This window comes from Salminus brasiliensis, chromosome 11 (assembly GCF_030463535.1).
Source record: "Salminus brasiliensis chromosome 11, fSalBra1.hap2, whole genome shotgun sequence".
Classification (NCBI taxonomy): Eukaryota; Metazoa; Chordata; class Actinopteri; order Characiformes; family Bryconidae; genus Salminus; species Salminus brasiliensis.
The window spans coordinates 35,562,953-35,574,579 of record NC_132888.1 but is presented as its reverse complement, the minus strand read 5'-3'; the positions used below and the strand labels follow the sequence as shown (position 1 = coordinate 35,574,579).

At 37.6% G+C, this 11,627-nt stretch overlaps 1 protein-coding gene across 1 annotated transcript in view; it reads right to left on the bottom strand.

Moving 5' to 3' along the window:
* Positions 1-1,585: 1,585 nt before the first annotated feature.
* The window catches only part of LOC140565116 (uncharacterized), a 32,214-nt gene continuing 22,172 nt past the window's right edge, over positions 1,586-11,627 (bottom strand). The window contains 8 exon segments of the mRNA XM_072690925.1: positions 1,586-2,178; positions 2,289-2,335; positions 2,494-2,667; positions 4,968-5,141; positions 6,449-6,622; positions 6,874-7,020; positions 7,250-7,450; positions 9,947-11,625. Of these exon segments, the coding sequence (XP_072547026.1) occupies positions 1,634-2,178; positions 2,289-2,335; positions 2,494-2,667; positions 4,968-5,141; positions 6,449-6,622; positions 6,874-7,020; positions 7,250-7,450; positions 9,947-11,625 (3,141 nt within the window). The 3' untranslated portion in view covers positions 1,586-1,633.

The window sequence follows — 11,627 nt, the reverse complement described above, 5'->3', positions numbered from 1 at the left end:
TTGCTTCCTAAGTGGACAGTTTGATTTCACAGAAGTTTGATTTACATGGAGTAATATTGTGTTGTTTAAGTGTTCCCTTTATTTTTTGAGCAGTGTATATATCCCACCCACAGAGAATACTGTTTTATCTACTAAGCAAAAAAGAAAGACCAATACTGGTGATCTCTGTGTCACTCTTTTGGGATGTTTGTCACTTACACTCCCTCCCTACTCACATGCTCTCACATGTGCTTGCTCACTTGCAAAACATCACCAATGTAATATGCAAATATTTGGACTAACAATAAGTGTCCATTAATAATAATAAAGAATGAAAAAAATAATAACATTGTATTTAAAGTATATAATAATTGCAATAAAATATGTTTTAGAAAGTGCTACATTTGCCCTTGTGTATTAGCTATATACACTATGGCCCTTTGACATTACAACCAACTCCTGCTAAGGGCCGATGGCTTAGCATTTCTGAGGGCACAAGAAGACCTTCTCCTGCTGGACCCAAGCACCTTTTTTCAATACCCTTCTGACTTGTCCATGTGATCTTTAGCAAACTGCAGATGGGCTGCAATGTTCTTTTTAAAGAGCAGTAACTTTCTTCTTCCAGTCTTGCAATGCACACCATTGTTGTTCAGTGTTCTGATAGTGGACTCATGAACATAAGCCAATGCGAGAGAGGGCTTTAGTTGCTTAGAAGTCACCTTGGGTTCCTTTGTGACCTTGTGGACTATGACATGCCTTTTGGCAGAATTTTTGTTGGTAATTATAGTCTTCAATTTCTCCCATTTGTACACAATCTGTTTGACTGCAGATTTATGGAGTCCACACTCTTTAGAGGTAGCTGCTAATCCTAAGGGTATCAATTCTTTTGGATATTGGACCAATATTGGATATTTTTTCCATCTACTTTTAGGACTTTAGGAAGTTTGACAAGGATTACAACACACTTTAATTTAAGGAGTTCTGCTTGTTCTGCGTATTATTCAGTTCTGCTTAAACACAGAGAAGTATGTATGGCAGAGTGCAAAATATCACCGGTAGCATTCCATGGTGATTGGGGTGATTATTAGGTGAGAAATTATATTACTAGAATCATAAAATGAATTAATTAAAGCAGTAGCACCAATCACAAAAGCAGGAGGAAAGTGGAATCCCAGAGAGGACATTTGGCTGTAGTCAAAGGCTTTTCTCCATAACAATGTGAGAGACTGATGACATCATACAGAAAACAATTACTTCAGGTTATTGCTGCTAAAGATGGTCCTACAAGCTTCTGATTCATTGGGTGGACTTTTTTCACCCATGGTTTTACCATCATGGCCTATTTTCTGTTAATTATAATAATTTGATTAAATAAATAATGACGGTTGAATCTGTTATGTGTTGTTGTTTGTCTGAGGTTGCTGTTTAGAAATGTTTTATGTCCCAATATTTAAAACCATAGAATAGATTGTACTTTCTTTTTCTCTTGATTGTATTACTCATTTTTCTCTTAGTCATTTATTTTTACATCACCCTTTGAAAGAAGCCAAAATGATACAACATTTCTATGTAAACAGAGTACAAACAAATGGACAAACAACTCTCACATACATACACAAACAAGTCAGTCCTTTACATCCTCACATCCTAGAAGCTATTCTATCCCACATACACAGACTGATGATCCATAACCAGCCCAAAATCCTGCATACAGCGGCTCCGAAAATGTGGTATAGAATGTGTGTATGTGGGTAAGAGTGTGTTTGTCAGGTGAGATGCTGTAGAAGGACAGAGTGCCAACCAGCCAGTCCAGATACACCCCTACTCTCCCAGACTGATGTGGGTGGTGAAGTTCATCAATGATCATTTTATTGTGCCAGACAGAGTAACTGTTCTGAAAGTGCTTTAGCCTCCAGGACTTATCATTGTATCCAAACTTACTGTCTACACCATCTCCTTTCCTCCTGATTCCTCTGTAGGACACGGCTATATCAGCTCCCCACTCTCCTCTCCACTCAGCCTCCCAGTAGCAGCGCCCAGTCAGACTCTCCACACTCAGAACCTGCTGCAAATGGTCAAATCTGTCTGGATGATCCGGATACAGCTGATACTCTCTCACACACTCCACCTTTTTGTTCCCCTTAGACAGAGAGAGATGAGGGTGTACTGTGTTTGGGTCCAGTGTGAGCTTGCAGGTGTCTGCACACACACACACACACATACACAGAGATAAGATACCGAGATTAGTGGATAACACAGAGTATATGTGTAAGTGTTTGTTTGTGTGCATATAAGAGAATGTATCTTACATTTCTTTAGTCCCGGTTTCACCCTGATTTTCCCTGCATGTTCCACCCTAAACACACACACACACACACATAATTAGCAAAATTGTAGCAACATTTGGGCTCATGCATAATGGAGGTGTCCATAATTGTTCACTACCATGTCAAATTCTGTTTAGAGTATGTATAGAGTATGTGTATCAGTGGAGACAGTAAGTCAGAAACTTACTGTAGTTTCTCCAGTTTACAGTGTGGATCCTTCTGTAGATCAGAGAGCAGCTTCAATCCGGACTCTCCCGGGTGATTAAAGGTCAGATCTAGTTCTTTCAGATGGGAGGGGTTTGATTGTAGAGCTGAATCTAGAGATGAACAACCTTCTTCTGTAACCATACACCCAGATAATCTGCAGAAAGGATGAAAAAATGAGACAAATTGAATTTACAAAGAAACAAAACTAGCTGCAGAACAAATACAACATATAAATCCAAAAGTGATATATCAACACTGACCTCAGTCAGGATTTAATAAAACAATAACAACTGACATACTTCACACTTAATTTTGCCAGTATAAAAACATTTTGTAAAGAACATATTTTCCCACTTTTGCAAACATCACCATACTAGAAGACTAGAATATATTGTATGAAATTACATAATATATTCACCATGTCCCAATAATGGACATTACAGCACATTAAACATGTAATTAGAAACCATTCTTACTATAAAGTTAGGCCACCTAATATAATAAAACTAAGTGTTATAATAACATAATTTAGTTTTGATTTAAACTTATAAGATTTTTATTGTTCCCTCAACCTCCTCTGGCATGTATTGCTATTGGTTCTAGCAATTCCTACCTCTATATACCTACTATGTAACATTATAATAAACCCAAAGAAATATAAGAGTCTGTAGAGCTGTAGGAATATAACACTATAGTTGATGCCTGAAAGATAAAAAAAGGTTTTATGGAGGGTGGCTACAGACAACTACTATCTTCTTATCCATGCTGACTGATTCTTCATTTGTTTTGTGTTTTGCCAGTGTCCTTTGTCACTCATGCTAGCATGGAGCGGTATCAGCAGCCTATTTAGGTCACATAGGTAGTCTAACTCATCCAGGATGGCACATCCATACACAAATGGACAGAATTGTTGATACCCCTCGGCTAATGAAATAAAAACCCACAATGGTCATAGAAATAACTTGAATCTGACAAAAGTAATAGTAAATAAAAATGTCAGACATTGCTTTTTAACAATGCTTCAGCAGAATTATTTAAAAAAATAAATTCATGAAACAGGCCTGGACAGAAATCATGGTACCCTTAACCCTTACCCTTAATTTTGTTGCACAACCTTTTGAGGCAATCACTGCAATCAAATGATTCCTGTAACTGTCAATGAGACTTCTCTACCTCTCAGCAGGTATTTTGGCCCACTCCTCATGAGCAAGCTACTCCAGTTGTCTTAAGTTTCGAAGAGTGCCTTTTCCAGATGGCTTATTTCAGCTCCTTCCAAAAATGCTCAATCAGATTTAGGTCAGGGCCCATAGAAGGCAACTTCAGAATAATCCAGTGTTTTCCTCACACACTTAGCCTTAGCCATTATTGGGTGTTTTTAGCTGTGTGTTTTGGGTCATTATACTGTTACAAGACCCATGACCTGCGACTCGGACCAAGCTTTCTGACACTGGGCAGCACATTTCTCTCTAGAATCCCTTGATAGTCTTTAGATTTCATTGTACCCTGCACAGATTCAAGACACCCTGTGCCAGATGCAGCAAAGCAGCCCTAGAACATAACAGAGACACCTCCATGTTTCATAGTAGAGACAGTGTTCTTTTCTTGATATGCTTAATTTTTCCATCTGTGAACATAGAGCTGATGTGCCTTGGCAAAAAGTTCAATTTTTGTCTCATCTGTCCATAGGACATTCTCCCAGAAGCTTAGGGGTTTGTCAACATGTAATTTGACAAATTCCAGTCTTTTTTATGATTTGTTTTCAACAGGGGTGTCCTCCTTGGTCATCTCCCATGAAGTCCACTTTATTTTATTTTCACATTATTTTAAGGCCTGTTTAAGTTTAGGTTTAAGTTTCATTTGTTCATTTTCATAGCATTTTTATTTATTATGACTTTTTTCAGATTCAAGTTATTTCTCTGACCATTGTGGGTTTTTGTTTCATTAACCAAGGATTACCAACAATTTTGTCCACGTGTGTATGTGACATCTCAAGATTTGCTGTGTTCCCTAAAAAAAGTCTCAAAAGCATGTAGAAGAGGAGAAGGAGAAAACACAATGGGAAAAGAGAGCTCAGAGCTCATCAAAAAACAATGAGCTGAACTAACAGAAGACTAAGATTAAAGTAACGCAAGTCCTGTTTTTGAGATGTATTATTTTAAAAAGCTGCATCAATAATCATCTCCCTCTCCAGAGAGAGAGAGGCATATTTGATTGGTAATTTTTGCTATCTGTCCTTTGTCTGAGCTATGTCAATTTCTCTGTGTTTGCTGGTCACACAGTGTTGGACCTACACTGCCAGGGTTGCTGGTTTGAGCTTTTTGGAATAGCTTCAACATATTCGAGAGAACAGAGAAAAGAATGAATAGTTATTTAAGCAAATTATTCAGAAGCTGAAGAAATGCTGCTCTCTTTGAAAACATGTATCATTTATAATCTAATAAATAAAAATCTCACCTGAGAGTCTCCAGTTTACAGTGTAAACTCTTCAGTCCAGCAGAGAGCAGCTCCACTCCTGAATCCCGCAGGTCATTGTTACTGAGGTCCAGCTCTTTCAGGGAGGAGCTTACTGATTGTAGAGCTGATCCCAGAATTTCACAAGCCTTTCCCCAAAGATTGCACACAGTTAGTCTGCAAAAGGTGAGAAATGAAAGGCTTTTTGTATGATTTTTTTTATTACTGCTGAGGTTATAGTGAGAAATTTAGTGTAATGGCTGTAATTATCTAATCAACTAATTCTGTGGCAGTAGTGCTGGGTGGTATGATACACAGATAGCATAACCTTGCTAGCAAGAACCCCAAGGAGTATGTTTTAAAAATCAACAATTCATTAGTCAGTTATAATTAAGTTGAATATACTGTTTACTGTATAATTGTTCCATACTACTAGCTCCTTACAGGTCATAGGCCTCTGACAGGCTGTTTAAGGGTACAATAGGTTGTTTTAAAAGAAAGTAATGTTGTTTGTCATATTTTAAGTTATGTTTTTTACTCTGGTGCAGTTTGTACAATAACAAAATTTCAGCTGTTGTATACACACTAATTTCATTTTCATTATTTATTCATTAAATCAAAAACAACATAAATGCTGTGACATACTGTGAAACTGCCAGAATCTTTAGAAATACTGTGATACACATTTTTGGCCATACCACTTTGTGGCAGCAGTGCATTGCAGATGATCATGCAGATATGGACCAGTATCTAAAATGTTCCACATCAACAGTCAGAATAGAGAAAATGTGTTCTCGTTGCTCTTGTGCATTGCTTTAGTGTTGGTGGCTGATCTCCAGGAATTACCATGCACAACAGTGTCTAGAGTTTACTCAGAATGGGGTAGAATAAAAAACATCCAGCATGTGGCAATTTTGCAGATGGAAACTCCTTGTTGATGTTAGAGGTCAGTGAAAAATGGCCAGACTGGTTCAAACTGCCAGAAAGGCTGTGGTAACTCAAATAACCACTCTTCATAACTGTTGTGAGCAGAAAAGCATGCACAACACATGTGTCCAACCTTGGGGTGGGTGGGCTGCAACAGCAGAAGACAATGCTGACTTCCACTTCAGTCAGCCAAGAACAGAAAACTGAGGTTGCAGTGGGCACCAGATCACCAAAACACTGGACAGTGTTCTAGTTTGAGGAGTCTCAATTTCGGCTGAGGCACAGAGACTGTAAGGTCAGAATGCATGGAGCCGTGAACCCAATCTGTCTTGTGTTAACAGTCAAGGCTAGTGGAGGTGTGGGGAATGTGGTCTTGGTACTATTTGGGCCAATATAAATCCCGCCATGGACAAAATGTAATCATGTTCAAATGTTTACTTTTCCATAATGCACCACTGAGGCTGTTATGAAAGTCAAAAGGAAATTATCCCAATTTAGTGTTCTGTGAGTGTACAGAAATGAAACCACCATACAGACTAAATATATAGGAAGTTCACCTGAGTGTTTCCAGTTTACAGTGTGAACTCTTCAGTCCAGCAGAGAGCAGCTCCACTCCTAAATCCTGCAGATCATTGTTACTGAGGTCCAGCTCTTTCAAGGAGGAGTTTACTGATTGTAGAGCAGATCCCAGATATACACAAGATTTTCCCCCAAGATTACACATAGCAAGTCTACAACAGAAAATAAAAATAAAACACATTTTCCATAATACACAACCAAATATAACTGAATCCAGAAAAATAATATGTAAAGACTGTTATTTATACAATCATTTGTGTATTCTTATGCTATTGCAATGGGTCTAGTGAGATATACTGTAAAATGTGAAAATAAATTTAATACACTATGAATATAATTAGATTATTTATGTGCAGAGTTTATATCCTAACATTTTCAATCACTAATGAATTAAAAATCACACCTGAGTGTCTCCAGTTTACAGTGTGAACTCTTCAGTCCAGCAGAGAGCAGCTCCACTCCTGAATCCTGCAGATCATTGTTACTGAGGTCCAGCTTTTTCAGGGAGGTGTATACTGACTGTAGAACTGATCTGAAGTGATTCTGAAGACTTTTCTTTAAGATTACACTCAGCTAGTCTGCAAAAGAAAAGGATTTAAACAAGATCTCATAAATTAAACATAAAAACTGTATCAAGAAACTCATTAAAACTGGTGTGTGTGTGTTTGTGTGTGGTTTATGTCAGGCCACAGTTACAGGGATAAGTGCAATCAAATTTTAAAACCATACACAATATTATGTCAGTAGTGTCTTCAGCTTACAGATCATTGTTTCTCAACATTGATTCGGTTAGTTCACAGAAGATTCACCTGAGTGTTTCCAGTTTAGAGTGTGAACTCTTCAGTCCAGCAGAGATCAGCTCCACTCCTGAATCCTGCAGGTCATTGTTACTGAGGTCCAGCTCTTTCAGAGAGGTGTTTACTGATTGTAGAGCAGAGGATAGAGCTTCACAGGAGTCCTTGGTAAAACAGCCAACAAGGCTACAAAAAATAACAAACAAATAATGTAAATAGAAATTATGCAAAGTAGCAATGTAGCTAGTGACTTATTTGTTTTTTTTCTTTATTGTATGCCCTGCATTTCATTTCACATTGTCCATTCCCTCATGTTATGCTGATATCTAGACTATATACATTTATGTGTGATCCATCACATAACATTACCAATTCAGTTGGAAAGTAAAAAACAGGCTAAATAACAAAACTATTCAAACAGTAAGAACCTATGTATTAAAGCTTGACTGTAGCTCTTAGAGTACTTGAGGTTGAGCAAAGCAATAATCAGGGACCCAGTGCATATTGTCGCTCTATCCTGTTTGTTGCAGTTTTTGGATGTAGGCAAAATCTGATTAGGGGCCCACATTATTGAGAATTAAATGAATTAAATGTGTACAAGCAACAATAGCAAGTCATTCTCTGTCCTGTTTTTGAGGATACATCAGTTGCCTATACTTGGTGTAGGCAATTGGCTAGTGCAGCAATGTTTCAAGATTACATTCTTTTAACATATTTTTCATATTCTCAGAGTAATAAGACTGTAATAAATATGTGTACATTTATACTTTTGATCTTTAAGTGAACACAATAGTAATGAGAGAGCACCCTTTCAAGCACAATGTTTTACCCAACAAACTATTTTAACACTGTTAATGTATTTATCTAACCGCCTGCAGATGAAATCTTTGCATCTCATACTTTCATCCTATAAAAACGTGTATTATAGGTTGAATAAAAGAGTCACAATCATAATGATTTAATCCCCATTGTAAAAAAGGTTAATCAGTAAAATGTACAAACTTTCAGTTGTTTGTAATACATCTATTAAACAATGGAAATAGCTCAAAACAACTACTGGAACAAGTGCCTTCTCCAAATTCAACAAAAATTATGACGTACTGCAAATGTGATGTATAGCCAGACACTAGCTTTTGTATTCTTTTCAGCATGTTTCATTCTTCCTCCTCCAGACATAACACTGATCGATAGGCCCTAAAACGTCCGATTTTGTTTCATCATTCCAGAGAACATAATCTTATTTATATGGTTTTGAGCATATCAGCACATCATGCAGTCAATTTATAGTTTTTGACCACTTGCCTCCTCAGGAAACAGGTGGCAGCTGGTGATAACTTTCTCTTTCTGCTATGATTTCCTCATTCTAACTTGTTTGTGCAAGGCAATCTCTTGTTGGATGTTTTGGACAGCTCTCTTGACTTAGCCACTTCTAATATGTAATCAAACATCACTGTCAACAAACCCCTAGCCAGTCAAAGTATTTGGCATTTTATTTCAAGCACTCCTGGTGCAAATGTGTGCTAATACATTTTTTTTTTTCAGGGGGGTGAATAATTCTGAGACAGTAGCGTTCATCTAAAAGTTGTGCTGAGCTTGTTCTTGTTAGACTGGTTTACTGTAAACAGCTAAAAGTTTGTCTATTTTGCTAATAAACCTAATTTGAAATGGGGGTTAAATAATTTTGATTGCAATTATATAAAATAGTACATGCACATAAATACATCGTTTTTGCTTGTTTAACCTGTTTCATACATTCTTGAATCATACATAACAAACAAATCTGTGATGTGTGTCTTTTTGTAAGAACATGACATAAAAAAGCAAAAATCCACAACTGCAAAGATTTACAGACATAACTAAATTATTGATGGTTTAACCTGTTATATATGAATATGCATGAAAAAGTGATAAACAACCAATCAATTTGAGATTCTGGCCACAACTGTGTCACAATTGTAATATTTCATAAATATCAAAAGTATACTTGGCACTGTTGTATACACAGCCAAGTTCCCAGTATTAAACTTATGGTGTGTTAAGTTTTCTGTGTAGCTTTTAATATTTTAATCAATGTTACTTCTGTTTGACCATAATTACATGTTTCCTATATATTTAAATATTTCAAATATTTTAAAATATAGAATGAGGTTGTCACTGATGGCTTGCTTATTGAAGGTTAAACGGTAATAGGGGGCACCACACCCCTTACAATCAAAAGCATTATGTAATACACACTATAGCAAAATAATTATTCTGCTACTCAATAGATTTGACCTGTGGCCCTAAAGATTAAAATTTGACAGCTCCTATCTAGACTAACCAATTATCCAAATACTAAAACTTTCCTTCACTTTCACAAATGAAAAGTGGTCCTAGTTTGACTTCCAGACATTTGTACATAAAATGTTGTCCTAGTTTGAACTGCAGATGCCTGTATATGCTTTTCTTTTCTTTAGATATTGCCTCAATGAAAGAACCACAGCGCTTCATATATTTTTGATTAAATAAATAAATTCTACATCTTATGGTACAAACAGATAAAAAATAACAATAAAAAGAAAACATAATACAAATAAATCTATAAATCTATTTGTGATCTAATTAATATAATTTCAATGATAAAAAAAACTATTTATATTCAAATACAGATGTTCTATAAATGTAGAGGTTGTGTTGACTCACACAGCTCTTCTGCAGACAGTCACAGCTGGGATCAGTCTCCTATAACCCTCCTCTGATGTATTGTATTTCTTCAGGTCCAGCTCCTCCAGCACCTCCTCTGAGGTCAGAAGTATGTAAGCTAGTGCTGAACACTGTCCAGGAGAGAGCTTTATGTCTGATCGTTTCTCTGATTTTAGATACTCCTGAATCTCTCTGGAGAGAGACTGGTCCTTCATTTCAGACAGACAGAGAAACAGATTGATGGATCTCTCTGAGGAAATATTTTTGTGATGCTGTGGATCACCTCCTTTGATTAAGTTCTTAATATACTGTTTGGTTTTCTCTGAGTGTGTGTGTGTGTGTGTCACTAGACCCTGTAGGAGTCTCTGATTGGACTCCAGCGAGATGCCCAGCAGGAAACGGAGGAAAAGATCCAGGTGTCCATTCTGAGTCTCTACAGCTTTATCCACAGCTCTATTCAGCAGATCATCTAGTGGAACATTTTTCCTGTATTCTGGTTTAAAGAACTTCAGCACCTCTTTGTTTTTCTTCTCACAGGAGTAAAACACATAAACAGCAGCCAGGAACTCCTGAAAGCTCAGATGAACAAAGCAGTAGACCTTCCTCTGGTAAAGCACACATTCCTTCCTAAACATCTCAGTGAAAAGCCCAGAATACACTGAGGCCTCAGTGATGTCAATACCGCTTTCTCTCAGGTCCTCTTCATAGAACATCACATTGCCCTTCATCAACTGTTTGAAAGCCAGTTCAGCCAGTTTCAGAAGCTCAGTTCTGTTGGATTTCAGCAGTTTCTTTGGGTCTCTCTCATCTTTCTCCTCATACTTCTGGTTCTTCATGTTGGTCTGAGTGATCAGGAAATGGGAGTACATTTCAGTCAGAGTTTTAGGGATTTCTGAGTGATGATGCTTGATGAGTCTCTGAAGCACAGTGGCTGAGATCCAGCAGAAGACGGGAATGTGGCACATGATGTGGAGGCTCCTCTCTGTCTTAATGTGGGAGATGATTTTCTGGGCTTGGTCTTGGTCACTGATCCTCTTCCTGAAGTACTCCTCCTTCTGTGGGTCATTGAATCCCTGGATTCCCGTCACACGGTTGATGTGTTTAGGAGGGATCTGGTTGGCTGCTGCTGGTCGGCAGGTTATCCAGATTAGAGCCGAGAAAAGCAGCTCTCCTTTGATGAGGTTGGTCATCAACACACCCACTGATGATGTCATGGTGATGTCAGATACTTTCTCACACTCCTCAAAGTTCAGCAGAATTCTGCTTTCATCCAGACCATCAAATATGAACACAGCTTTGATCTCCTCATAGGTCTTTGGATACAGGTCTTTAATCTCAGGATGGAAGTCACACAGAAGTCCATGAAGACTGTACTGATGTTCTTTAATCAGGTTCAGCTCCCGGAACGGAAGAACAAACATGAAATCTACATCCTGATTGGCTGTTCCCTCTGCCCAGTCCAGAATGAACTTCTGCACAGAGACAGTTTTTCCAATTCCAGCAATGCCTTTAGTCAGCACACTCCTAAGAGCTGGCATTTTTGGTTCCTTATCTTCTTGTTGTTTGTATAAAAGACCTTGTTGATCTAGTAGAGGTTTAAAGATGTCTGTACAGTTGATTGGAGTATCTTCTCTGTGTCTCCTGGGTGTTTTCTCCATCTGTAGAACGTTGAGGTTGTAGA